The sequence below is a fragment of the Populus alba genome, chromosome 1 (assembly GCF_005239225.2).
Source record: "Populus alba chromosome 1, ASM523922v2, whole genome shotgun sequence".
In the NCBI taxonomy this organism is placed as follows: Eukaryota; Viridiplantae; Streptophyta; class Magnoliopsida; order Malpighiales; family Salicaceae; genus Populus; species Populus alba.
Window position 1 is genome coordinate 29,931,043 of NC_133284.1, and position 26,235 is coordinate 29,957,277.

The 26,235-nt window shown below is 32.8% G+C and overlaps 2 protein-coding genes across 2 annotated transcripts; one reads left to right on the forward strand and one right to left on the reverse strand.

Annotated features, from left to right (window-relative positions):
* The first annotated feature begins 13,178 nt into the window (after nt 1-13,178).
* Nucleotides 13,179-17,229, forward strand: LOC118032885 (signal recognition particle subunit SRP54 2). Its single transcript, XM_035037670.2, has 9 exons — nt 13,179-13,581; nt 13,659-13,758; nt 13,862-14,015; nt 14,099-14,249; nt 14,356-14,504; nt 14,594-14,694; nt 14,808-14,965; nt 16,397-16,511; nt 16,642-17,229. The coding sequence occupies exons 1-9, from the start codon at nt 13,351-13,353 to the stop codon at nt 16,968-16,970; spliced, it is 1,488 nt and encodes a 495-aa protein (XP_034893561.1). The 5' UTR covers nt 13,179-13,350; the 3' UTR covers nt 16,971-17,229.
* Nucleotides 17,230-18,109: 880 nt separating this feature from the next.
* LOC118032978 (phytochromobilin:ferredoxin oxidoreductase, chloroplastic) lies at nt 18,110-22,672 on the reverse strand. Its single transcript, XM_035037790.2, has 8 exons — nt 22,258-22,672; nt 21,171-21,287; nt 20,513-20,607; nt 19,996-20,089; nt 19,759-19,890; nt 19,480-19,584; nt 18,626-18,676; nt 18,110-18,541 (listed from the first exon to the last, which is right to left on the reverse strand). Exons 1-8 carry the CDS (start codon nt 22,489-22,491, stop codon nt 18,353-18,355), a joined length of 1,017 nt encoding a protein of 338 aa, XP_034893681.1. The 5' UTR covers nt 22,492-22,672; the 3' UTR covers nt 18,110-18,352.
* Nucleotides 22,673-26,235: the final 3,563 nt, after the last annotated feature.

Below are 26,235 nucleotides of genomic sequence, written 5' to 3' on the forward strand. Positions count from 1 at the left end.
CGCCTCCGGCCAACCAGGTAAGCTGCTTCCTCTGCCTTTCGTTTGGTTTCAATTTATCAACAGCTTACTGCCTTTCGTTTGGCTTGTCGCACGCGTGTTGCTTTTGCTCGGCCAGGCCACTAGCTTGGGCCAGTGGCGGGCCGGGCTGGCTGGGCCAGCCCTGCCCATGTGGGCTAAGCTGGGCCCAGCCCAAAAAAATAAAAATAAAAATAAAAAAAGTAAAAAATAAAAAATAAAAAAGCGTATGCATGAATCAAAATAATATAAATTTATTAGTTTGTTCACTGACGCCAGAGTCAGGAATAAAAATACCGATTTAAATTTATATTATTTTATATTCATTGTATTTTATTTTATTTAGCTAGAAAAATAAAAAATATGTGCATGCATAAAAATAAATTTATTTTATTTGTTTATTCACTGACACCAAAGTCAATAATAAAAATATTGATCCAAATTTATTTTATAGCTACGTAATATTTACCAACGCCAAAGTTGGAATTATTCGTAGTTGAAGATTCACTGACGCCAGAGTCAGGAATATTGCAAGTAAACCATCAGAGCATAAACCAATAAATATTTAGCAATTTGAGACAAAACTAGTAATGCAGTTTGTCTCAGGCAGAACGTTTAAGGGGTGATAATATCTTCCCTTTTACGTAACCAGTCCCGAACCATAGAATCTCTGTTGACTAGTTAGGGTTACTAGTGACCATAATATTAGGTTCCCCTTTGAAACCCATCTATAACACTCGTTTGAGAAAAAGACAAATGGAAAATGAAGAAAGAGCCCAATTGGAAGCCCAACATCAAAAAGAGGTGGGCAATCTTAAGGAAGAAGTCGCAAGGCTTACTAGTCTACTCGAGCAAGCCTTGAGAGATAAATCCGGAAAAGTAACACTAATAGCTCGGCCTGAACCTATGCTCGTAAATCCCTTCAATCCACAGAATCTGGGAGAAAATGGGTTGTCATCTGATTTTTAACAAGCCATGCGTTTTCAACCAGCATACCCCACGAGAATGTCGTTTACCATTGATTCTATAGAGAAGGAATCTCAAAAGGGCAAGAGGGTAAAAGAAGATGGTATGAACAAATTAGTTGCCCTAGAGCAAAGATTAAGAGCATTGGAGGGAATTCACCTATATGATCCTATAAAGGTTGTAGAGATGTGTTTGGTGCCCAACATTGTCATTCCCAAAAAGTTTAGATTGCCCAAATTTGTCAAATATACGGGAATTCAATGCCCTATAACTCATCTTAAAGCATACTGCAACAAAATGGCCGAGGTGGTTGATGATGAGAAACTGTTGATTCATTTCTTCTTAAAAAAATAAGATGCCAGAAATCTGTTCTTTTTCCATAATTCAAGAGAATTATTTTTAGGACCGCTGTGATGTCGGGTGCGACAATGATCAAGAAATAAAAGGCAACAGTTTGAAAAAAATTAGCTTTTTTCCAAGTTTCTTCTTCTTCTCTTCGCCAGTCTCTTCCTCCTCTCTCTCTCTATCGCTTTTTTAATCACTACCACTTCAGCACCACCGTGAAAAACAATAACCCAATCTCCTTCACTAATTCATCTTCTCATCGGCAACAAAAACATCCATTATAAGCTTCTCCCTCTTTGCCAAAAGTTTATTCTTCTAGCAATAAAAACCAGCCTTGATTGCTAGCTGCAACTCCAGCCCCACTGTGAGCCACCAACGCCTCCACCATCCTCAAGCTAGACTAGTGATGATAATCATACCCTTCACACTAGGTAGTCTTCTTCTCTCCCCTTCCCTCTTCTCTGCAACAATCACAGTTGTTGCATGCAGAACGATAATCCATACTACATGCAATATAAATAATTCACAAGGTCAGTTGGTTAGGTCAACAACCATGTGAGCTGGGTGAACCCATATTAGCCCAACTAGAAAAGAAAAAAAAAAGATATGTTGGGCCAACAATCAACCCATCACGACTGAGTCGGGCTGGACCTATCTTAGCCCCACCTAAATGGCTAGGCCCAGTTTAGGCCAAAAAAAGACAAAGAAATGTTGTTGGGTTACTAGTTGGCCCAACTCGACTGAGTTAGGCAGGCCTATTTTAGCCCAAACCGAATGGCGAGCCGAATCTAGGCCAATATATTTATTAATAAAATATTTATAAAAAAAAAACTATAAAATTTTCAAAAGGCATTTTAAAAATATTTATAGTTCCCCACTTGTTTTTCTAATAATTTTTAATAATATCAGGCTATAGACTTACACTGTAAAATATAAACTTGGTATTAAAAATAATTGGGTTTCTCCGAAACTTTTTTTAAAAAATCAAAATTGTTTGTCAAAAAACACAAAAAAAATGTTTTGTTTTTATACAGCTGGTCAAATCCTATAATTTTTTTCATGTAGATTTTCTCAAAAGAGATGAAGTCATTCTTATCTTATTTTAAAAATGCAAAATAGATATCGTAATCAGTTTATGATTATCCATTGGGGTATAGCCAATTTACAAAAAACTTGTAACAATTATTTTGCTCAAAACATTAAGAATTAATTATATTTAGGAAATAAATATGATGTTAAAATATGAACCATAGAAAGATCAATATTTAACTCAATAAGGTAGAGACTTTTGTACAAATGAAAATATATCTTGAACCTTAGGAAAAGACCAACGGTAAAAACACAACCTAAAAAAAGATCAAACAATAATGCAACTTACCTTAGGTAGAGTGCACTAAATTAAGGTGATGCATCTTTTCCATTCACAATTAGTCCCTTATCCAAAGTCTTGCATACCATAGTTTTTTTAGTAACTATACTAATCATAATTTTATGATTAAACTCAAATTCCCTTTTCAACACACTCTCAGGAGGTAGACTCATTGTTTGGTGCTGCATACGCCGTGACAATAATCACAATTATAAATAACACCACTACAACCATCATTAAAGCTACCACCATAACCATTGCCATCACCTTTATCATGAATGCCCCAACAATTTCTCATTTCATTACAGTCATCAAAAAACCATAAATGGAACATCAAATTTACTCTAGTGAAATGTTTTTTCTTAAATTTTATAAACACAAAAAATAACTTCTTTTCAAAAAAAAATTGTTTTTGCAAAACAAAAATAAACTTTATGCATAAGCCTCACAATTCTTATTTGTTAGACAACAAAACTTTTTTTTTTATCCATTAGAATTTTATTTTGAGATTATTATACATTTGGCATGTAAATTTTTATTTTATTTTATTCTATTTAAATGTATTTTATTTTATTTTTTTCTATTAGAGTGTGTAAGCTTTTATTTTTTTTTCCTCCAATTTAGTGTTTGTATTGTGTGTTGTAACCCATTTCTAGGTCCCCACATAAAAAATAATAAAATACAAAAAAATTAAAAAAAATACATTATAAAACAATATAACAGTGAAAAAAATGCCAGAGCGCCCTAAAAATGCTCAAAAATTGATTGAGGATGTTCAAAAATATAAAAATTAATTTTTGACAATATATCATTGACTGATGAGAGCCTCGATGATAAAGAAAATTCAATTTGAGGAAGAAAAATGCAAAATTAGAAGTTTATGGAATCAATTAAATTTTATTGAAGGTTTAATTGAATTTATAGAGGTTTTAATTGAAAAAAAAATTGATTTTGGAGTTAATTTGGGATTTAATTAGAAGAAATTAATTTTCTGGGGTCAAATTATAATTTTTGGAAGTTAAATTGGTCAAATCAGGCGCTTAATTGCATAAATATTGAGTTTAATGGCCAATTAGGGACTTAATTGAAGAAATCCGAGACCAAGGACTAAAATGCAAAACGCGTGCAAATTGAGGGACTTCTTTATATCTTGGCGCCTTTTTCTTTTAAATGAAACAACGCGTTTTGACCAAAACGGCGCCGTTTCATGCACTGTTTTTTTTTAAAAAAAAAGAGCCCAAAACGGTGCCGTTTTGAAAGGGCACCATCGTCTTCTTCCCTGCGCACGCAGAGAACAGGGGAGAAGAATTTTTTGTCTTCTCCAGTTTTCGTCGAACTTCTTTCCCCGATGGCTTCAAAAAGACGCCCACAATTCAGCCACTTGCATACTTTTTTGGCCACTTGGATAGTGGAGGGGCGGCCAATAGTGGCCGCCCCAACAGTCGTCTCCCTTGTTTTTTTTTTTTGCCTCTAAAAACAGGGGAGGAAAGACAGAAAAAGGAGGGAAAACAGAAGGGAGAAGAGAGGGAGAAGAGGGAGAAGACTGAGAGAAGAGAGGAGAGAAGGTAGAGAAGAGAAAGGAAGAAGCAGAGAAGAACACGGAAAAAAACACAGAGGAGAGAGAGAGAAGGAAAACCGCCGACCATCGTGCCTCTGCCACCATCGCCACCGTGCCTACGCCGCCAGCAGCACCGCCACGACACCACCGCAGGTAACCTCTTGTTGCCCCGTCTCCTTCTCCTTTTGCAGCTGCCTTCTCTATTTTCATGCAGAACGTGAATTAATTCACGTTCTGCAACTGATGAGAGGCTGGTTACTGTGCATAAGCACAGTAACCAGCCCATTTAGTTTTGGGCCGGGTTGGCCCAGCCCACTAAAATGGGTCGGGTCCGGCCCATTTCAATTTTTTTTAAAAAAAGTTTTTTTTATATAGAATTTTTACAATTTTTTTCAGCACATTTTTTTTATCAATTTTGCTTAATCTCGGGTGGTATTTTACATCGTAAAAATATAAATCCGGTATTAAAATACCCGGTTTTCGTCCCGTGGTACTGTTCACACATGTATTTGGACATGACCCGGCCTATTCAGAAAGAAAAAAAATCAAAAATATTTGTTTCAACATTTTATAATTTTTCCGCGGAGTTTTTATGTCATTTTGATTAATATCGGGCAGTATTTTTATGTCGTAAAATACAAATCCGGTATTGAAATACACGGTTTTCGACTTTCAAGAATACAAAAACAAATTAAAAAAAAAGAGAAAAAAATGTTTTTGTGCATACGGCCAAGTGTCTCAAATCTAAAAAATCATATTGTATTTTTCATATGTCAATAAACAATATTTTAGCATGCATTTTGGCTTTAATAACCAGTTTATTAAAGTCAAGAGAACATTGGCCAAAATCTCAAAAACAACAAAAAAATTTATTTTGTTTGATTTTAGCACCAGGGATTATGAATTTATACGTAAATCGTATTCCTGATGTTAAAAAGATATTTTCTTTTGACAACTTTGAATAGTTAGTTTTTTACCCGATAAAGATAAGGATCTCCTTATAGAGGAGGACTTTTCTTAAACCGTAAACGAACCAACAAATAAAAAAACCACAACACGATTTTAGATTTTATCAGACATTAAAACAATGCAGCCTACCCTAGGTAGGGCGTAGTTGGAGTGCTAATACCTTCCCTTTACGCAACCAGTCTCCGTACCCGATCTCTAAAGAAAACCAGTTAAGGTTCCTAGTAACCAGAATACTAGGTGGCGACTCCCAGTCCATATTTTCACTTGTAGAGACAAGAAGTTTCTTGTTTCTCCCTATTTGCCAGAAAATAAATATTCCGATTTTTCCTTGAGGGTGGACGATCGCCGCGCCGCCGCACACGTGCGACATTGTGTTTGACCAAGTACATGATGAGATGGTTGTTAAATTAAAACACCACCATGCTTGCTAGCATGTATGCCAAGTGTGTAACACTATTTCATCTTCAATTGAGGGTGTATTGTTTTATTATTACAGAAAAAAAAACTAAAAGGAATTAGTAAAACATTGTAGCCATAGATACATCTTACCATTCATCGGAATAAACAAATTATGCTTTTACCTTTTACAAAAAAATATTGATGAAACTTGTAATTGAGGGTAATTTTTTTTTTTTCAGATGATACATTGGACATTGTAAAATTAACTAGGGATAAATTGGATGGGACACTTTTTTATTATAGTAAAATGACTTTTTTGTCCTTAAAAGAAATAAAAAAAGCTCTTCTGTCTTTGAAAAAAAATACACAATTAAGTTACAGTCATAATCTTTAGGAGAAAATAAAAGTGAACATGCACAAAGGGGCTTCTTAGTCTTTTTAATTATTTCAAAAAAAATTATATGGTGGAAATTACCCTTAGAATTCGATATTTTTCTTGATTATTGTGTTTTTGCAATTTTATCCGCTACCATTTTACTGTATTTTTTTTTTTAATTTTGATCCTTATTCTTTTGATTGTTATATTCATATCTTATTCTTGATTTTGTCCCATAACATTTAATTTCATGTGGTTTTTTATTCAATTTTAGTTCTCATTCTTTTAATTATTTTTTTAATTATATTTTTAGTTTATTTTGTTTTTCAATTTAATCCCTAATTAATTCCTTTCATTTTATTTTTATATCATATCTAGTCTGCATTGTTTAAGTTTCAAAAACAAATTTGGTTGGATATTTTACTTTGTTATTTTTTCGTAATTGCCTTTCAACAGTGCAATCATGGCCTCATGACCAGGCCCGATTTAAGTTCGCCTTTTGTAGGGTCCTTTATTGAAAATTGATTTTTTTTTTTCAAATTTATCATTTGACTTTTGGTTAATAAGCCCTTACCTTCGTTGTTTGTTTCACTTTCTTTTTTGTAGACTTATCTCGATCTCATATCCCATTTATAGATTAGTTAAGTTAGCCATGATTGATTTAGATTCTTTCTCCTCGATGTTTTTTTATGAAATTTATTTTTTTAACAATTTCATACTCTAGCATTAAATTATTAGCCCTTGAGCTATGTTATTTTTTGCTTTTTGTTTTTGTTATCCCGAACGTAAGTTAGTCAAGTTAGCCCGAGTTAACTTGCATTTTATTTCTCAATGTTTTTTATTTAACTTTGATTTTTTTCCTTGGTTTTTTTATGATTTTTTTTTTTAATTTCATCATTTTGCATTAAATGTTTTGTCCTTGAGTTTTGTTATTTTTTCACTTTTCTTTATGTTTAGTTATTCCAAGGGTGAGATAGTTAGGTTAACTGGTGGTTAGCTTGCATTTTCTTTCTCGATGTTTTTTATTTGACTTTGGTTTTTTTTTTTGCAAGGTCCGGTTTTTGAAACTCTAATTTCTTTTTATCTCAATCCCATGTCGCAAGTGGTGGGTTAGTTGAGTTAATCCAAGTTGAATAAAAAACTTTTTCTTGGTTTTTCTAAGACTTTTTTTTTTTCAATTCCATCATTTTGCATTAAATTATTTGTCTTGAGATTTGTCATTTTTTCACTTTTCTTTATGTTTCGTTATTCCGAGGGCGGGTTGGTTAAATTAACCCAGGGGTTAGCTTGCATTTTTTTTCAATGTTTTTTAATTTGAATTTGATTTTTTTTCTTGTTAAGTCTTTCTATTTAAAATCTAATTTCTTTTTATCCCGATCCCATGTTATGAGTGGCAGTTCAATCGAGTTAACTCAGATCGAATAAAAAAAATTCCTTGATTTTTCTTGGACTTTTTTTTCAATTTCATCATTTTGCATTATATTATTTACCCTTGAGCTTTGTCATTTTTTTACTTTTCATTTTGTTTTGTTGTTTTAAGGGCAGGTTGGTAAATTTAACTCGAGTAAGCTTAGGTTTTTTTTTTTTGAACTTTGGTTTTTTTACTAGTTCCTTCTTTTGAAATTCTTGTTTTTTTTTATCTAGATCCCATATTGCGAGTATTGAGTTTGTCAAGTTAGCCCGAGTTTTTTCGAGTTTTCTTATCCAATGTCATATTTTTTTTCTTTTTTTCTTTTGTTTTCATCTTTGATTTCGAACGTGTACCTAGTCGTGTCTAACTTGGAAAATATGGGAAGTGACATGATCAAAAGATTGGTGTTTTATCTCAGGTGTAGTAGTGTCGAAGTAATAAATAACCCGGCAAGACTAGGGTCGAACCAAAGGGAGGTGAACCATATAAAATTATAAACAAACAAATGAAAAGGAGTTGAAGAGAACTTTTGAGATGTGATATTGATGTGAGTATTAATCAAAGATAAAAGCAATTGTCAAGGTTAGAGGATCCACTAATAGTATTAAAAATAAATGTAAAATAAACTTTTTTTATTAATCAACTGGAAACCACACATAAAGGAGGTTCCAACCCAATGATTTATCTTTAATAGTTCATTATAAATTTTTAACATGATCATATTAATTATTTTATTTTAGTAACACCATACTTTTAAATATTGTCAGAAATTCATGATGTTAACTTATGTTAACAACGAATCAAGTTCCTTTCATAGCACAAGTATAGGTTATACCATACAGATGTCTATGAAAGTGCCAATCATTTATTGTATCAAGTGTTATACAACACAAATCTAGATTAATCATTTAACAAGCAAGGTATTAAGAATTAGTAAGATAAAAAGATAAGACATGTTAATAACAAACTTTATTGGATATAAACATTGAAGTCCATGTTGAGTTTATATTATATCTATTCTTACACCATTAGTGAAACCTTTTCACCTTGACATAATAAACTTAGATAAACATTATGAAGAAGAGAAACATAAATAAACTAGATAAGAACAAAGTTATAATGAAAAGTATAAACAATAGATTAATGAAAGCAAAACTTAACATTACAAAAATACAAAAAAAGAAAGCAAGAATATGATCTTGATCTGAAAACTAAGATGCCTAAAGACATGGCAAATGCCTTTTTTTATAGGCTAAAATTCAGAACTATTGATTTGATGACTAATTGTTGAGTGGGTGGCCACCTTTTAACTTGGTAACAATCAATATCTTATTGTCTGGAGAAAACGTCATTGCTAACATCAAAATTTGAACAGATAGTCTTCATGAAAGTTTTGGGAAATTGTCTCAGCTTTCTCACAAAACTAGAATGAGGTCATTTAGACTTCTAAAACTTGAGATATAGGCTGAACACTGAACAATGTCTGGGTTACAAGACAGATTCAAATTTCTATTTTAATGCTAAGATTTGGACTTCCAAATGGCATAATTGATTCTTGGACTTTTCATGAATGTTTTAAGCCCATGTCTTAGCTTTCTAGCCATACAAACCAAACTGAACCAAGATCTTTTTTCTAAGATTAGCCCTCTCTGTCTTCTCAATTTCAGTAGTTAAACTCATCAATCAATCATTTGATTTATATGTTAGACTTGTATTTAAGACGAACATTTACCATAAATTAAAGGTATCTTATATTATTAGACATGTTATTATAAAACATGCTCTAGTTAAGGAGTTATTGATACTTCAAGTGCAAAATGATGATATAAAACCTTGATAAAAATGCATTTTTAAGTACTAATCAGGAAGACAAGAAATTCTTGTCTTTTATCAGTGGAAAAAATGAAATGGGAGTTGTCACCTGGTATTTTGATAACTAGGAACCCTGATACTCAGAGATTGGGCACAAAGACTAGTTGCATATGGGGAAGATATTAGCACCCCAAATACGCTCTACCTAAGGTAGGTTGCATTGTTTGATTTTCTAATATATGTACGGTTTTATTGTATTTCTAATTGTTGGTTTGTCTACAGTTTAAGAAAAGTCCTCCTCGATAAGGAAATCTTTATCTTATCGGGTAAAAACCTAATTGTTTTATGTCATCAAAAGAAACACCTTTTTAATATCGGGAATACATTTTATGAATAAATTCATAATCCCAGATACTAAAACAAAACAAAATATATTTTTTAGAATTTTTGAAATATTGGCTAAATTCTCGTGACTTTAATAAACTAGTTATTAAAGCCAACATGCATGTTAAAACATATTTTTTTTGACGTTTTCTTCGTTGAATGAAAATACAATATGATTTCTTAGATTTGAGAGACTTGACTGTATGCATAAAAAATATATTTTTTTACACAAAACCAGGCATTTTAATACCGGATTTGTATTTTTACGATATAAAAATACAAACCACTGTTGCTCAAAATTGATAAAAAAAAAAAATACCCAAAAACATAAATTTCTAAAAAAACATGTATTTGAAATTTTATTTATTTTTATTTTTAAAATTATTTTAAAAATAATAAATAAATAAGATGTTGGGTTTGGGCCATGGGCCTAAAAAGTGGACCCATGGATGTCGGGGCCGTGCCGAGTCCTAAGAGGAATTGGATCCAGGCGGACTCAAGCTGAGGAGGGCCACACGCCTGACCCAACGTGAGGGGGTCAGGCGAGGCCCACCTGACACTGGGCCACGCGTCCTGACCCGCTGTAAGATGGGTCAGGATGAGCCCATAAAAGAATGGGCTGAGTGCCCTGACCCAATATTCATTGGGTTGCGCCAACCCTATAAAAAAATGACGGGTCGATGTCGATGCTCGACCCAAAAAAAAGCTTTGTCGAGGAAGACCTGATTGGTTGCATGCAGAACAATATTTCATTCTGCATGCAGCACTCTTAACATGCATAAAAATTCAAGGTGTTGGTAGGAGGAGAGTTACCTGTTGCAGACGACAGTGCAAGCAACGGCGACGACTGTTTCTCCCAGTAGCAACTGCGATGATGCTCCTCCCTTTTTCCTTATTTTTCTTAGTTTTCTTTTTCTTTCTTTGATTTTCCTTCTCTCTCTACTTTCCTTCTCTTCTTCGTCCCCCCCTTTTTTTTTCCTTTCTTCTCTCTTTTCTCCTCTGTCTTTCCCTCTTCTTTTTTTTTCGTCCTCTTTCTTTTCTTTCGGTCTCCTCCCTTCTGCTTTTTTTTTTTCATATGATTTCTACTCTCTTTTTAGTTCTTTTTCTTTCTTTATCCTTCCCTTTCCCTCCTCTGTTCTCCCTTATTTTTCTTCCCTTTCATTTCTGTTGTTTTGATCTTATTGGTGGTATTGTTTGTCTCTCTCGAAACCTCTCTTCCCTTTCAATATCTCCTCCTTCTCTGTAATATTTTCTCCTTTTTTGTGCGGGGGGCCAAAAATATGTTACAACATTTGACACTAGGTTATTAGACTCTGAGTTTTACAATTTCTTTTTGTTTTCCTTTATGTAGGTTGTTTCGATCTCATATCTTGGGTTGTGTTTTAGTAGATTGAACTTGAGTTGTACCATATTATAGTTGCTTGAATATCCTATTTTAACTTTGGAAAAAATTTGGTCCACCCGCGGCATAACGCGAACCACCTATCTAGTTGTTAATAATACACGAAAACAGGTAAGGAAAGTACTTCCTCTATGTGTTTTGTTATGGATTTAATAAAACATCTACCTTTTTTTTTCTTTTTTTGATTTTGTTAATTATTATTATTATTTTTTAATTTTATCTTGTAATATTATATTTGTATTTTATTTGGTTATCCCACTCTCATCACACATATAATGGGTTCGCTAGGTTCTTTCTTTTTATTTAACTTTTTTTTTCAATTTTATCATTTAATATTGAATTAATTAGGAATTAGGTTTCATGATTTATTTTATTTGGTTTTTATTAGGTTATTTCATTCTCATGGGCCGAGAATAGTGCTTAATAAGCTAGCCATAGTTGACTTAGTTTGTTTTGTGTTTTTTTCTCCAATTTTATAATTTAATATGGAGTCAGTTGATAATTAAGTTTCGTAATCTGTTTTGATTTATTTTTTTTGGATATCTTGGTCTCATGATTAGGGTCTCGAGCTATAGTATTTTAACTATGGTAAAATTAGAAATTTTTTTTCTAGGAGGTTATCTTGGTTTCATATCCTTTAATATTTGATTTGCTTTTTATTAGGTTGTCCCTATTTCATGACTTGGGTTGTAGGTTTGGTAGGTTAATCCAGTTAACTCAATTTTTTTTAATTAATTTGTTTTCCATTTTCATCATTTAATATTGTATTTGATTGAGAAATAGGTTTCATGATTTATTTTAATTTGATTTTTATGAGTTTATTCCAATCTCATGACCCAAGAATAATGCTTAACAAGTTAACCCATATTAACTTTACTAATTTCTTATGTCATTTTTAATTAAAATTTCTATAATTTTCATAGTTCAACATTGTGCCCGACAAGATCAATAAGAAATTTAGCTTCATAATTTGTTTTGATTTACTTTTTATAGTGTTATCTTAGTCTCGTAACTAGAGTTATGGATTTAGCAAGTTATTTCGAGTTAAATCAAATCATTTTTTTTTTATTTTCTTTCTATGAGGTTATCTCAGTTCCATGACCCGGATAATGGATTTAGCGGATTGACTGAGGTTTTTTTATATTCTTTTTTAATTGATTTTTTTCAGCCTTGTCCTTCAACATTGAACTGATTGAAAATTGAACTTTGTAATTTGTTTTGATTTTCTTTTTACAGGGTTATTTTGATCTTATAACCTGAGTTATGAGTTTGACATGCTAACTCAGGTCAATTTTTTAAATTATTTTTTTAGTTTCATTCGTCAACATTTAGTTGATTTGAAATGAAGTTTTATAATTTATTTTGACTTGTTTTCTATGGTTTTTTCATAGTTTCATTACCCGGATCATGAATTTAACATGTTAACTGGGTTAATCAAAGTCAATCCAATATGTTGTTATTTTAATTTTTTTAAAAGATTTTATATTTAATTTTTTTTTGAAGTCAAACTATGTTTTTATGGGTTCGTTTGGGTTGCTTTTGAACCTACAAAATTAATTAGGTTATATCAGGTCAACCTCACACGATTTAATTTTTTTTCACTAAAAAAATATTATAAATATTTTAATATATTTTTTATATTAAAAAAAAACATTGACCCAACTCACAATACTAGTCAATTGTCTAGTTTTTTTTTGTCTATTTAGATATACGTACCTCCATCCTTTCTATTCAAGTGTTTATGTTTTCAAATGTTTATCAATAGTGCTTTTAATTTTAAAGCTAAGAAATATCCAATTTGTAATCCTACGTAGGTCGTATTTGACCAAGTTTGGTAAAATTAATAACAAGAAATGAAAATAAAAATAATATTAATTTTTTTAGAATTTTAAGTGGGTTATTAGTTATTTTATCGTTCAAATTAGATGTAGGATGCATGAGAGTGTGAATTGATTGTTTTTTAAAGTATTTTATTTAGAAATATATTAAAATAATATATATTTTTTTTATTTTTTAAAATTTATTTTTAACATTAATAAATTAAAATAATTTTAAAAAATAAAAAATATATATTTAAACTTTCATGAAATGTAAGTTGAAGTGTTCACGGCGACACCGTATTTTTCATTTTGTTTTTTCTTCAAATCAATTCATTAATATATTACTGTACAAACTCGTCTTTTCATTAAGACAGATAAAAAAACCCAAACAAAATCACTCCTTCCATCCATCCCTCTTGCGTTTTCTGAAATTCACCAAAGAGAAACCCTAATCTCCAAAATCATCCCATCCGTCTCCTCCAATAAAAAAATTGAACCTGTGGAACTGAAAAAAGAAAGCAAAAATGGTGTTGGCGCAGTTAGGAGGGAGCATATCCCGAGCAATCCAGCAAATGAGCAATGCAACAATCATCGACGAGAAAGCATTAAACGATTGCTTGAACGAGATCACTCGCGCTCTTCTTCAATCCGATGTCCAATTCAAGCTTGTTCGGGACATGCAAACTAATATCAAGAAAATCGTCAATCTCGACGATCTCGCTGCCGGTCACAACAAGCGCAGAATCATCCAACAAGTAATTATCTTTTATTTTATTATTTTTCAAAAAATAAACACAATTTTATTTGACTTTAACGAGTTCAATATTTTTAGGCAATATTTAATGAGCTCTGCAAGATTTTGGACCCAGGGAAGCCCTCATTTACCCCAAAGAAGGGGAAAACTAGTGTTGTTATGTTTGTAGGTTTACAAGGTAATTTATTTTAGATAATAATAAAACTTTCATTTCAATTTCTGTGCTCTTGGATTTATGATATTTATTTAGAGAAAATATCTAATGGAATTTAATTGTTTAGGGTCTGGAAAAACGACTACGTGTACAAAATACGCTTATTATCATCAGAAAAAAGGATGGAAACCCGCCCTCGTTTGCGCTGATACGTTTAGAGCTGGTGCATTTGATCAGTTAAAGCAGAATGCAACTAAAGCTAAAATTCCATTTTATGGAAGGTAAGTGATTTTTAAGTGGAGGAGAATTAAAAAATGGGTTTTCTGTAATGCGATCAATTATTTACTTCTTGTTGTTGATACAGCTATACGGAATCGGATCCTGTAAAAATAGCTGAGGAAGGTGTAGAAAGATTTAAGAAGGAAAATTGTGATCTTATAATTGTTGATACAAGTGGACGGCATAAACAGGAAGCTGCACTTTTCGAAGAAATGCGTCAAGTTTCAGAAGCAACTGTCTGTTATTCTCTTATTAGTTGTTTTGCATGCTTCAGTGTTTTTATTGTTAATTATTGATTGTTAGTGCACTGAAATTTGATCCCTTTTCATTCTGTGTCTTCAGAAACCGGATCTTATTATATTTGTTATGGATAGCAGTATTGGTCAAGCTGCATTTGATCAAGCTCAAGCTTTTAAGCAAATGGTTGCAGTTGGAGCTGTGATTATTACTAAAATGGATGGTCATGCAAAGGGTGGTGGTGCGCTTAGTGCGTGAGTAATCTGGCAGTTGTTCTAGTGTACCAAAACTTCCTCTTGCTTAAGGCATTTATATTGATTTCTGGTTTACAAACCATGTGCAGAGTTGCAGCAACTAAGAGTCCTGTCATTTTTATTGGTACTGGAGAGCATATGGATGAGTTTGAAGTCTTTGATGTTAAACCTTTTGTTAGTCGCCTTTTAGGTATCCACTTCTTTCCGTTTGACACCTTTGCTTTGATGTTCTACTTACCTCTGAAATTTGTATGATTGTTTTTTATGTCCATAGTGTTCACATTATTATGATCTTCCAATTAGGCATGGGTGACTGGTCTGGATTCATGGACAAAATTCATGAGGTTGTTCCCATGGATCAACAGCCCGAGCTTCTACAAAAGCTGTCAGAAGGGAACTTCACCTTAAGGATTATGTATGAGCAATTCCAGAATCTACTAAAAATGGGTCCCATTGGCCAGGTTCTTTACTCACTATTTTGTTTATTGAATCTCTGTTAGAGAGTGTTCTACTTCAAGTATTCATCTCAAATGTGTGTGTATGGTAGGGAAAAAACCAATAATTTTGATCAGAACTTCCTTGTGACTGATAATAAGTGTGCTAGTTTATAGACAGTTGCATACCTATTGGCACTGCATGTGTTTAGAGAAAATCATCATCTTTGGAGAGAGTTCCCGTGATCTGTTGTTAATTTAAGGAATTTGTAAGTTGGAGACTCGTGATTGCGTATCAGAGCTTGTTAGGATTTTACCGCACACAACAATTTCAACAGGAATAATTATGGATGCTTAATTCATTTAATTTTGAAGGAACTGGTGCCGTTAGAGAAACTCATAGTCAATAGTATTGGTTGTTAATTGGCTCTTAAATTTCAAATGAAAAGCGAGAAGTGACATGAATATTTCCTTGCCTAGGATGGGGTCAACTAATTCATTGCACTGGAAAATTCAAATTTTGTGGATCACTAATTACTTATAAGAATAAATGAAATAAAATAAAAGGTTAACCTATGAGCTTGTGGTATTCCTGCACAAGCAGGTAGGGTGAGGTCTCAAGTTTGAGTCCCGCCTTTGTCAGTTTAACTTAAAATAAAAATTGGAAGACACTTTTAATAAAAGGTTCATGCAACTGTAAAATATGGATTGTGATCAGATACTTTTTTCATTTTTGACTTTTTTGCGTTACAATCTCCTGCATTTAGAATATGAGAATTGGAGTAGACTGGAAAGAGATCTATCAGAAGTCAATAAGATGAACCCTCCATTAATAAGCGAGCTTTTCTCTTTCCCTTCTTTTGTCTCTGGTCATCATGATGCACATCAACACCCTCGTGTATCATAACATATGGTTCTCAAGATGATACGAGTTGTACCAGAATCTAACACATACTTTAACATCATAGCGATTCATATGGTCATTTCAAATATTTTGCCTAGCTTAGATACAGGTCCAATTAATTTGTTCTCAGCATATTTTAACATCTTGTTTAACAAGAATACCTTGGAAAGTTAACAAGATGAAAAATGACAGAAATTATGGTTGAGGACAATAATGCCTATGAGAGAGAAAGGAGAAGATAAGTGAGGAAGTATGTCAGACAAGGAGAAGATAACTGAGAAAGTATGGTAGACTAAGATAGCTTACAATCTGTCACTGATTAACATTTTATAGTTTTTTTGTGAATTTTCTATTTGCTGAAATGTTATGAATTTGGCAAAGGAAGTAGTAAAAACTATGGCCTCGACTTAGGTAATGAAATCTCAAGAGTATTGATTTTACTGTTTCCATCTTGACTGAATTTTTTATTTATTTATTGTCCCATCACCTTTCTCCCCCGTTCCTATTTTGAGTTGTGACTTTTACTTTAATACTATTCGGGTCACCTTCTGTAGGTATTTTCAATGCTTCCTGGCTTTAGTGCTGAATTAATGCCAAAAGGTCATGAAAAGGAAAGCCAGGCTAAGATTAAGCGATACATGACCATGATGGATTCAATGACTAATGAAGGTGAAGGAGGGCTACTTGACAAATTCACATTTAGAGCATTGCATTGCCGCATGGATATACAAAACATACCTTCTTGAATGAAGTTATTTGGTACTTTTGCTGATATCTATTTGTCATGGATGTGATGCAGAGTTGGATAGTTCAAATCCAAAGCTCATGAATGACTCACGTATGATGAGGATAGCACGGGGTGCTGGCCGTCCAATTAGAGATGTAATGGAAATGCTGGAAGAGTACAAGCGACTTGCTAAAGTCTGGAGCAAAATGAAGGGGCTTAAGATTCCGAAGAAGGGTGAGATGAGTTCCCTGTCTAGAAACATGAATGCACAGCACATGAGCAAAGTCCTCCCTCCACAGATGCTGAAGCAGATTGGTGGCATGGGTGGCTTGCAAAACTTAATGAAGCAAATGGGTTCAGCAAAAGACATGATGGGCATGTTTGGAGGCGGGGACAAGTAAACGAGTGATTGCCAACAACTACATGAAATGAATTCCCTTGACAATAACCTTGGTCTGTCAGGAGGATGGTAATATATGCTAGTCGATGCTTCAACAAAACTTTGTGGATACTTGTTCTTAAAGGATCAATGCATTTGAATCAATTCTCAGACCCCCCCCCCCTGCTGGTACAGACTACAGAGGCCGTCTTGTAGCAATAATTGTATTTATCTTTTTTCTTTGGGCACCAAAAAATGTTAAAGAAAAGGGTTTTAGGTCATGAAGCTGTGAAAAAAAGTATGTTTTTACGTCATTAAGTTAAAAAATTACGTAATTCACCGTTATAGCAGAAATGTTGCTGAGAACATTGCATTTGACACTTAAAATTTGCCTGGGATCTTTGCACGACTTCTTCGCCCTTTATACGTTGGTTTAATCACTAATGGGGGACTAGGGCATCTTTCCTGGCCTGTGAACATGGTCAAATGCAATCTACCAAGACTGAGAAGCAGTGACTAAAAGTTATGGACGCCATCTTCCTCCTGATTGCTTGAGACCTTTACATGTATAGAGCAAGCGACTGCCCAAAAGAATTGTTAGAATGGCTGCTCTGTTTTATTCACTGTCAATTCTCAAGCATGGTATTGACACTTCGCGGTAAAAAAGCTCCTGTACGGAATGTGTAATCTATTGATGTTTCTTGGGTCGGCAATGACCTGTTAGAGTTTCAATCGGTCGAATGTTCCTAAAACTATACTCGTCGAAATCAAAGAACTTTGGGCCCAAAAATTTAAACTTGTTTCAAGTTTTAACTAGTTCATAATGATTTCTGAAAATTTAATGGACAGTGAAAAAGCCCTCATGCTAGAAGTTCTGTTATCGTCTTCATGCACAAGTCTTATGCCCTTGTTTGACTTAAAAGTGAGCGTTCTGAACATGCCGGCGTAATCATGAGGATGACCGGAGGACAGGAGGCACCAACAGGGCATATTTTAGCTTGTTATAAATGATCAAATAGGGAAAACATGAACGCAGAAAAGGTAGAATAATCCATGTATCTTCAAATATTTTCTACGCTCCAGATTCCTTATTTATTAATGCATTTTGAAAGGCAAACTTCGTAATTAAATACACAAATACAGTAAATTGAGTACAAAATGTGATACCAAGGGGTGTTCCTAATGATATATTCCTGACAAAATGTATATTTGGTAAATACACAAATACAGTATCAAACTTCGTAAATTCACTACACAAATTCAGTATATGATTCAAGGGGATGTCTCTATTCTTCTTAGGGAGATTACAGACAAGCAAAATTCCCTAAATTTAGAGAAAAGGTGAATCATAAAGACACAGGATGAGAAAAACCAGAGAACTCATCGGGAAGACGGTATAGTACCCTAGATTTTAATATCACCACCGATGAACTCTCCTCTTGCATCCCAAGGACGATTTTCAAAAGACTTTCCAAGGATGCTGCGCTTGTCATTTACAGACCCATCTTCACAGCGATATTCTGGAAAGTAATCCAAAAACCCTTTACTTCCTAGTTCATCAAGTCCATTGAAGAGGAAGTTTCTAACCAAGTCCTATAGAGCAGATGTGAATTAAGAACTGCGTCAGCAATTAGTTGCAAATAATGGACAACAGATCCAGTAAGTTGAGAGTGATACCTGTGCATGCCTTTCTCCAATCAACCTTTTAAGAATTCCATGGCCGGGATCCTGCTTCCAGAATTTACATTAGCCATATATGCTGGGCCAGAAATGAGAGAAGTTTGAAAAGGTGCCAAATATTTATCTGCTCAAACATTGTAATTGTGGAATTGCACTGCATAAATGATACTGTAATTAAAGAATTTCACCATAGATATCTACCTGAAGGCACCAATATGCCTTGTCAGGTGAGAGTCCAAGACAAAGTATGAGTTTGGATAGGACCCTAATGATAACAATTCTAGCTACCAAGTTGATTCTTTGCAGCCCTTTTATTTTCGAAAACTGGGTAGCCAGAAGTTTATCCTGCCTGAAATCTAAAATCACTCTTCAAGATGCTAGTTGTTCGAACAACTTTTTGCAGTTGAGAGCATCTATTCTTTTTTTGATTCATTTTATTCCAAATGAATTGTGAGGCTAATTAAAATAACATAGAAAACAAGTATTTTTCTTTCTTTCTTTCACCTCAAGGAACCAAATTTCTTATATAGTTAATCTAAAAGGCAATTTGGCTCAATTTCTACCCTTTTATTTTCTAGCATCAAATGATCATTTCTAATCTCTGAAGTTCAATTCAAGGGCTTCAAAAGCTTATTACTGCCCGGTTGATTGGCACTCAAATTATAGTTACATAACATACTCGAAACATTTCAAAGGAAGAAAAGTAGAGAAATGAAGACATGCTATGATCACTTCAAGCATCTGTGCTTTTAGAAGTCCAATAGCCGATCATGAGAGACTGACAGATATGATGGTTCACATGAAATAAGGTAAGAGGAGATCAAAAAGGGAAAAAGACATCAAATAATCACCTTTTCTGCTCTCCATGTTAGATACTTATGCTGTGCTTCACGATTGCATTTAATATAAGATGCATCTATCTCCTCTGGTGCTTGGGCAATCAATTCAAGCCATGCCTAAAAGAGAACAAGATAATAATAATTGACCAGCTCAAGTTGGAGTTTTACATTTTATTTCAAATATGAACTACCAAATCCATGCCGATTCTCATTCCAACTCCAGTTTATATCTCATCATTAGCATATTAGCTTAAATGTAACATAAACAAGCAGCTAAAACCATTAAGCAACCTTGTAGTACTCTTTGAAAGCAGAATATAAACATTCATATCTATCCTGACTCGGAGGAAACTTGGTCCATATCACGATCGGTGAGAAAAACTTCAAGGACTCGCTTGTGAGCTTTCCTCCCCAAGGAAAAAGCTGCATGAAATCTGTGTTCAGTCACCATACCATTGATTTTAGATTGGATCAGGAAACAAACAAGTCACATCTATTTGATGTTCCAGGAGAAAGAATTGAAGTTACCTCGCTATACCTGAGACCTAAAGGAATTAATCTCTTAAAGTACTTTTCCTTGTAGTTTCTTTGGTCAATGACATTGTGCAAGGGGTTGAGGTCCCTACAATGGGTTAGCAGTTCCAGAAACCTTAGTGCTTCGGTAATTAGTTCCAGCTTAAAGAAATATGATGTAAGGTTGGATGCCACAAAACAAGCTGGGAAGGTGGTTGATAGCTGAAACAAGCAGCAAAAAAAGGCATGCGTGCAAATCAAAACAGAAAGTGGGAACATCCTATGGTGCCAGTGAAACAGTAGAGAGAACTGAATCTCCAAATGATGAGCTTCATTTCTTTTCCTTGCTCCACATCAGATTTGCATAAATAAATTATCAAGAGAAACTCTGAGCAATAGAATGAAAATACGAAGCTGAACAAGAAACTAAAAACCCAAACAGAAGCAGAAAAGGCTTCCATATATATATATATATATAGAATATTAAAACAGGATTAGAAAAGCACAGAGAAAGGAAGAGAAGAGAGCTTACAACACAATGATGTTCATGGTAGCAGTGGTGAAAAAGTTGGCACAAAATATGGGTACATCAAATTCAGGTCTGGAAAAAACAGCAAAATCCAAAATCTGCACAAATTTTCAGAAGTCAGTTATTACAGATGAAAACAAAAATGCTCAATGTCTCCATGCAGCCAAATAATTTTTGTGGTCCTAGAAAATGTGCCTGTAACTGTGTTTGCAAACCTGGAAGCTCACGGAAGCACAAATTCCTTTATGACGAGATCAGAAGTCATAGGGAAAGTTGGGAGAAACTAAAATGGAGGGAATGAGAAAAAGAACTTAACATGAATAGGACAAGAGCATGTAGCACAAGCGCTGCCATGAGACTTGTGATGAAAAAACCTAAATAAGCAGGAATGGAATTCTGAAGAAGTTTGATTATTTCCTTTAGAAGGGTATGTTATAATCATAACACATATGCCAGTGATAATTAAGGCCAAGTACAAGAGATACTTTTTACTATGGCAGGTAAACACAAAGCCCGATACCAAAAATGAGTAGCTTAGGTGAAAAATGTAATATCATAAGAAAAAACTCAAATTAACATTACGCACTCATGATTTCCCCCCCTCAAACACCCGAGGGTGCAAGAACACATAAAAAGAAACGAGCTTGCTACAGAATCATACCTGGATTGCTTCATTTTCAATGCTCAAACTACGTAGGAGTCTCATCTTGGGGGCTTGGAATGAAAGCATCTGAAGTTCTGTTGTTCCATCCATTGCAGTCATGGAGCTATATTTCTCCTGGTCTCAAAAAAGTTCTTCTTGTGATATATGTAATCATAATATACAACTAAAATAATCGATTGTTTTCGGCTGCCAAAGAGTTTTGTTTGTTTATTGAAATTCAGTGAGCAGCAATCAGTAAAAGAATTTCTTCGAATTTGGCTGATCATGTAGCGAGAAATCAATAAACTGACTAACCACAAGTTTTTCCTTCCGCAGAAACCAGAAGGCACAGCCATCTGAAACAGAGTGCTGAAAGAACTGAGAATTGTACACTCTAGAGGTCATTGTGTCTGATACTAGTGTCCTAATGCTGTGTAATCCATGTTAGTAAATTGGGGAGGGAATGAGAAACTATCTTCAACTGTATTGACCATCAAGGTCCATATTTGTGAAATGACCAACGTTGAGTACAATTACTAGAGCCAAAACATACAGGCAAACCAAAACGGAATCTTTTGGCTTAGATACTAAGCACCCACTCTGTTACAAGCAGCTAAAGAGAGGCATCTCATCCCTTGCTCAACTCTTAGCTCGCATTTCTTAAACAAAATTGGAAGATGCGTAAAATATGAAAGAAATTAAGATTAAAAGGAAAAGGAGAAAAGAGTCTCTAAGCCCTTGGAAACCAAACATATGAAACAACAAAAATGCAGTTTCTCTGTAATCTATGGCCGATAGAATATATGAGAGATTAAGCCAGACTTTTAAAATTTTAATAATCAATGGCCGAAGTATGACAAATCACAGAAATATTTCTATGGTATTATCCCCTCAATTTCCCAAGTTACAGACCAAAAAAGCTACCATAAACCCCTTCTTAATTCAAACACCAAAGCCCAGCTTCATTTCCAACCCTCTAAAAACAAAACGCAATAAAGAATCTCAATACAAACTGAAGAGAAGAGCTCGATTCAAACAAAACCAACCCATTTCTGCTTCCCACAAACAATACAAGAAAAAAGGGAAGCGAGAAATAAAATAATACCTGGAGAGGAGAAGGGACCAAAAGGGTTCGCCGTTTGGTTTCGTCGAGGGCGAAATGAATGAACTTCTGGTAAGAAAAGGGACCTGCAGAGGCTTTCAAGACATGACGAGATTTACACTTCTTGCTTGTGCAATTAGGGATGATGCTGTTTGTGATTAAGCTGCTGGTTAGTAACTGAGGTTTTATTAGTGAAGAAGATAAGGAAGAGGTTAGTAAAGAAGAACGTAAGTCCATTGAAGTGAAGCTTTCACTGAAACTCTCAACATTACCTCACCGTTTCCTTAAAAAAAAAAAAAAAAAAAAGGTACTCGATATCTGCTGTTTCTTTTATTCTTACATGACATGTCCGCTCAAGTACTTTACTACCTTTCTTCCTGCACATTTTTTAGGCATTCAAATCGATGGTTCCATTCTCCTATGTGTGGTCATATTTTTCAAGTCTATCTACCAGGTTCAGAATAAACTAGATGTCATGCCCCGCGTGTTGTTACTTGTTACGGGCTTGTAATATGTTTCTATATTGTCATAAATTTATGAAAAACACATAAAAAAAATTATATATATAAAAAAATAATGTTTTTTTTTCAAAAAAAAAATAAAAAGATAATTTTAAAAAAATAAAAAGAAAAAAAAACTATGTAAAAAAACACTGCAGCAATCTATAGTGTTTTCTGAGAAAATATACAGCTGTAATTCTTAACCAACTCAATATAAAAAAAAAATTAAAAAAGATAATTTTAAAAAAAATTATAAAAAAAAACTATGTGGGGAATGACTGTAGCAATCTATAGTGTTTTAAAGAAAAAAAAATGTACAAGGCTAAATTTTCAACCAGTTTAATATTAAAAAAAATTAAAACAACAAAAATAATTTTGAAAAAAATCATATAAAAAAACAAAAGAAAAAAAAAAAGACTCATGTAAGGAAACACTATAGCAATTCACAATATTTTGCGAGGAAAGCTACAGTTTTAATTTTCAACCGGCTCAATATTAAAAAAATAAAATCAACAAAGATAATTTTGAAAAAATCATATATATATATATATATATATATATATAAACCATGTAGAGAAACATTGTAAGCAATTCACAATGTTTTAAAGAAAAAAATTACAAAGCTAAATTCTTAACCATCTCAATATTCAAAAAATAAATTCGACAAATATAATTTTAGAAAAAAAAACATGTGGAAAAAACATTGTAGCAAATAAAAAATCATGTGGGAAAACACTGTAGCAATTGACGATGTTTCAAATAAAAAAATTATAAAGCTAAATTCTTAATTCCACTCTAAGATGAGTGCTTTCCTATTCCGACTTCCCCAGAGCCTCTAGTAGCATGGCCGAGACAGCGACGGGTTCTTTTCCCCTATAGGGATGGAGCGATAAAAGTTTTGAGAATTCAAGAAAAGGTTATGGCGAGACGAGCCGTTTATCATTATGATAGGTGTTAAGTGGAAGTGCAGTGATATATTATGCAGTTGAGGCATCTTAGCAGACCAGTACACTTGAACCTTATTCCTACATGACCTGATCAATTCAATCATAGTAAAAAAATAAAATTGACAAATATAATTTTGAAAAAAAAAAACCACAAAAAAAAGATAATTTTGGGGAAAAAAAACATGCAGGAATGAAAAAAAAAACATGTGAGAAAAGCTACAGTACTTCGCCTGCGCATTTTAGAGTGTTAGTTAATAGGCATGACTAGTTCATTGGCTAGTGATATTATGTGGATCTAATTATTATTTTTTAATGTAAAAAAACATTTTGGTTAAATTAATATTTTTTTTAAAAAAAATTAATCGTATGTAAATTTATAATTGATTTAATGATTTTAAAAGCAATATAAAAAATAGTAAAAATATAATATAATAAAAAAAAATTCAAAACGATATGTTTTTTAAACAAATATTGAGATAACAATATATTGGATTGACTCGGGTTAACTCGGGTTAATCTTATAAAGAAATTATAAAGTTCAATTCTAAATCAATTCAATGCTAAATGATAAAATTAAAAAAAAAATTAATTTAAAAATAGACATAAAAAAATGACCGGGCTTCAACTTGAGTTAACCCACCAAACCCTTGAACCGAGTCATGAGACTATGATAGCTTCATAAAAAGTAAACTAAAAAATAATCTAAGTCAACTCAGGTTAACATGTCAAGCCTGTGATTGGAATAACCCTATAAAAAAAATATAAAATCTAATTCTTAATAAATTTATTGTTGAATGACAAAATTGAAAAAAAAAATCAATTTAAAAAAAAAACACAATAAAAAGACCTGAACCTACCTAGAGTAATTCGCAAAACCTGTAACCCAGGTCATGAGACTAAGATAATTTCGTAGAAAACAAACCGAAATAAATGATGAAACTTAATTCCTAATTAGCTCAATGTTGAAAATGTTGAAGGATGAAACTGAAAAAAAATACTAACTAAAAAAAAGATAGAAAATAAACTTGAGTCAACTAAATTAATTTGTCAAATTCATAACATGAGTTATAAGACTAAAATAACTATATAGAAAATAAACCATAATAAATCATGAAACCAATTTTAAAAAAAATCAAATGTTAATTGATGAGATTAAAAAAAAAGAATTATTGCAATGAATAATATTTTTATGAGGGGGTGGTGCACCGCCTCTTTTAGTTTTTTTTTTTTTTTATATAGATTTTTTTAAAAAAATAAAAAAAAAAACATTTTGAGAACTATATTAAAACTATCCATATAAAATCATACAATTATTTTTGTTTATTGAATTTGAAATCTTAGAAAAAAATCACCTTTTATTCTTGAAGTTGTTTTCAAATTTATTACGTGAGAAAACTCTCCATGTAAATTCTTGAGAATGTAGGTTTGCATTTTAGAGTTTAGATCATTGTTATTAAAATTAGCTCTTCTACCAACCTTACTTTGATTGGATCGGGTTTTTACAAACTTAAACAAAGTTAACCCGGTTTGATTTTATCAACTTAATTACTCTAATGAACCACCCAAAATCCCCCCTTGACTCTTTGAAAAAAAAAAAAAAAATTCTTCAAAACTATATAATTTTTATTCAATTAATCAAAACCCCTCTAGAATTTAGAAAAAAAGATATGAATATTAAAATACTAAATAGAACAAGCAATTAAACTTATGACTTTCTAAATAATATATCCAACAATAATTAAATCAAATTCAACAAATAAAATATTTATAAATTAAACTAAAACATAAACTAAAATTCAATTCCTCAATAATTTGAACTACCTTCTATCATCATATATAATCATGCAGTAAATAAATAATGTCTCCGGTTGGTGTACCAACCACCTTTCCCCCTTTTAGTCTGTCTAATCGCTTGACATAATGTTAGTTCCGAGACCCATTGTCAGCCAGCACCATTGTCTGAACAATGCTTGATGTCCTGCTTTCAGAGGGGCTTAGTTCTAGCTGCCTCTCCATAGATCAAGGCTCAACTAGCTGTTATTGTCCTGGAAAGTTTCTCACTTCAATTTGAGACTGTTAGATGCAGTTTTCAGAGTAGCAGTGGGCCTCTTTAGGAATAGTCAAAATTATCTTATTTTCATATTCACTAGATAAGCTCCAGTCCAGTGAACATGATCCTGTGTTGAAAATTTGAACTAACAAGGCCAAGATTACAGACGAACTGCATGTTTAAAATATCCAGAAGTTTGACTTTGCTGAAATCTTTGAATCCTTTCTTCGTCACTAGTTTTTTTTTTTTTGGATAAAGACTAGCCTCAGCACTCATGCAATTTCCCGTGGGGTGGGATTACTTTTTATATAAAAAATAATGTCTAGACACTTGTTTAAGAAAAGAGAAAAAATACATGACTTTGATAGTACAAACCATTGGATCAACTTGTTTTATTTCAATTAAATAAAAAAAACAATAATAAATAGGTCTAATTTTAAAAAAAAATTAGATAACTTTGAGGATTTTTTTTTCAAGAGAATAT